The sequence below is a fragment of the Lactuca saligna genome, chromosome 7 (assembly GCF_052625555.1).
Source record: "Lactuca saligna cultivar CGN05327 chromosome 7, ASM5262555v1, whole genome shotgun sequence".
NCBI classification, from domain to species: Eukaryota; Viridiplantae; Streptophyta; class Magnoliopsida; order Asterales; family Asteraceae; genus Lactuca; species Lactuca saligna.
The window spans coordinates 43,314,672-43,318,045 of NC_136423.1; the positions used below are offsets into that span (position 1 = coordinate 43,314,672).

General features: G+C 32.7%; 1 protein-coding gene across 1 annotated transcript; it reads right to left on the bottom strand.

Moving 5' to 3' along the window:
• Positions 1–1,786: 1,786 nt before the first annotated feature.
• Positions 1,787–2,494, bottom strand: LOC145006877 (uncharacterized). The gene has a single exon (XM_078965903.1). It carries the CDS (start codon positions 2,492–2,494, stop codon positions 1,787–1,789), a length of 708 nt encoding a protein of 235 aa, XP_078822029.1.
• Between the last annotated feature and the right edge of the window lie 880 nt (positions 2,495–3,374).

Genomic DNA, 3,374 nt, shown 5'->3' on the forward strand with positions numbered 1-3,374 from the left:
TATTTTAAGTGAATACATGAAGTTAATATACACAACATTTTACATTCTCAAAGTTCTAACTTGACACTATATTTTACTAGCTTGTGTCCCATCCTTCGATAATCATATCAAATTCAAGTCCCAACTTCTTGAAGAAGCTAAACTTCATGCTTATATAGGTAGTTCTTTTGTTCTTGAACCTACAAAAGCAGTTTTTCAAAAAACTATTAAGAAGTAAAATTTCAACCTCCTTAACTTGCAGTACTGAACACATACCTTGGGATTATGATAAAATGTGTTCCAGTCTTCAAATATCAAGCTTTCCACATTGCATTCAACATCTAATATTTCATTACTTGGGATTATGATAAAAGTGGACTTTAAATCCATCCCTACAGCTGCCTTGTGTATAAGATTTTTTGCTAACCCTTTGGTTAGATGATCGGCCAAATTCAACTGAGTTCTTACAAACTCCACATGTATCACACCAGTCATGATAAGCTCACGAATCATGCTTTGTATAACACCTAAATGTCTAGAGTTCTCATTTTACACTTGCCTATAAGCCTTAGCAAGGTTATCGCACTATCACACCTGATAGAAATGGTAGATATCGGTTTTGGCCAGAGTGGAATTCCATAAATCAAATTCCTTAGCGACTCAACTTCTTTACTATCAGCAGACAATGCAATAAACTCATATTCCATGGTTGAGTTAGTAATACAAGTTTGTATCTTGGATGCCCAAGAAATGACACCTCCTCTAAGAAGAAACACCCAACCACTAGTAGATGAGTGATTCGATAAGTTGTTAATCCAGCTGGTATCTGAATAACCTTCCAAAACCGAAGGATATCTACTATAAGTTAAACCATAATTTATGGTCCCTTTCAAATACTTGAATACTCTAATTACTTCTTACCAATGATGTGAACTAGGATTACTAGTATATCTACTAAGTCTTCCCACGACATATGCTATATCAGGCCTAGTACTAATCATGGCATATATTAGACATCTAATAGCCCTTGAGTATTCAAGTTGAGACACTGGAGATCCTTTATTAGGGAGAATCTTAAGACTAGGATCTATAGGAGTGCTAACACGAGAACGATTCTCAAAGTTAAACATTTTCAATATCTTCTCGCTATAATGAGATTTAGAAATTCAAATCCCATTGTTTCCTTTTCTAATTCTTATACCAAGAATTACCTCAGCCTACCCCATGTCTTTCATATCAAAACTGGATGATAAAAATTTCTTGGATTTTCCAACTTCTTCTAAATCAGTACCAAAAATCAACATATCATCTACATATAAACAAATCATGACTCCTTTACCAAAAGTATCAAATTTGCTATATACGACTTGTCATCTTGGTTTAATGCAAAACCATTAGATAAAACAACATCATCAAACTTTTGATGCAATTATTTTGGTTCTTGTTTTAAACCATATAATGATTTCTTCAACTTGCACACTTTGTGTTCATTTCCAGGAATAACAAACCCTTCAGGTTGTTTCATGTAAATTTCCTCATCTAAGTGACCATTCAAGAATGCAGTTTTCACATCCATTTGTTGAATCGCAAGATTATCTATAACTACAAGAGCAAACAATAATCAAATAGTGGAAATTCTAGCAACAGCAACATAAGTATCAAAGAAGTCAATGCCTTCTTTTTGCTTAAAGCCTTGAATAACCAATTTGGATTTATACTTATCAATTGTTCCATCCACCTTCATTTTTCTTTTGAGGATCCACTTACTTCCAAATTCCTTGCAACCAGGAGGTAAATCTAACAATACCTAAGTATTGTTATGCATGATAGAACCAATCTCATCCTGAATTGCTTCTTTCCAGAAATGAATATCCCTAGATGTCATAGCTTCACTAAAAGTCTTTGGATCCTCCTCAATATTAAAACAATATTGATTTTGAGATATAGTCTCGTTCCTTGTTCCTTGAACCAAATAAAGTTGAAAATAAGATCCAAAAGACTTAGCTTTTCTAACTCGTGTGCTTTTCCTAGGTTCAGGTACATAACTTGCACCACCAGAAATAGAATTAGCTTGACTAATACTCTTGCTAAAAGGTTGATAAATCATGTCCCTTGGTCTAGGTATAGATGTAAATCTTTCTTCATCAAAAATAACATCTATTGACTCTATCACAGTGTTTACAGATACATACTCATTAGATTCTATAACATAGAACCTATATGCTTTGTAATACTCAACATATCCATTAAAGATACAATCTATACTTCTCTCATCCAATGTTTTCCTTTTGGGTTCAGTGAGCCTTACAACTGCTTTACATCCCCAAACTTTAAGATAACTCAAATTTGGTACCTTTTTACACCAAGGTTCATAAGGATTATTCTTACTCCTTTTATTTGGAGTTCTATTCAAAATGTAACATGTATTTAACATTGCCTCACTCCAAAACACTTCACTTAATCGAGAATAGGACAACATGGAATTAACCATTTCTTTCAAAGTCGTATTCTTCATTTTAGCTACACCATTTTGTTATGGTGTATAAGGAGATGCAATTTGATGTATTACTCCAGTTGATTCAAAATAAACTGGATCTTAATACTCACCACCTCTATCAGTGGGCAATACTTTTAATAATTCATTTTTATGAAGCTCAACTTATTGTTTATCAATTATAAATTTATGAAGTGATTCATCCTTAGAATATAGCAAATAGACATAACAATATCTAGATGCATCATCAATAAAAGTAACAACATACCTTTTGTTTCCAAGATAAGGTGTTGCATGGAAATCACATAAATCACTATGTGTAAGATCCAACACCTTGCTTTCCCTAGCAACATCTTTGAAAGGTTGTCTAGTGATTTTAGTTAGCATGCATGTTTTACATTTTTCATTATTTTCCATATCAAACGCAGGAATTAAATTCATTTTAGACATGTCTTTTTATCTCTTGTTATGAATGTGTTCTAGTCTAGCATGCGATAATTCAGATTTATTAAAATTATTGCTAGTACTAGTAAAAGCCATGCAAACAGAACTATCAATAAAAGGATAATTAATATTAAGTCTTAGAATCCATTGCATACATATCCAAATCCCATAAAAGAACCATGTCTTCACAAGATACACTTGTCGTTTTCTAATACTTCTTTATAACCACAATTATTTAAAACAATTTCAGACACAAGATTCTTTCGAATCCCCAGTACATATAAAACATTGTTTAGACATAAACACTTTCTGTAAGTAAAGTAAAGTGAAACAGATCCTAAATCCTTGATTGGTTTAGTTGCAACTTTTCCCATTTTCACCACAGATCCATCTTCAATTGGTTAACATTCCTTGAACCAGAGAAGATCCGTAGATATATGGCTTGTTGCTCCTGAAT

Excerpts from the sequence above, each read along its gene's own strand:
- LOC145006877 (XM_078965903.1), bottom strand. The coding sequence starts at position 2,494 with ATGAAGAATACGACTTTGAAAGAAATGGTTAATTCCATGTTGTCCTAT.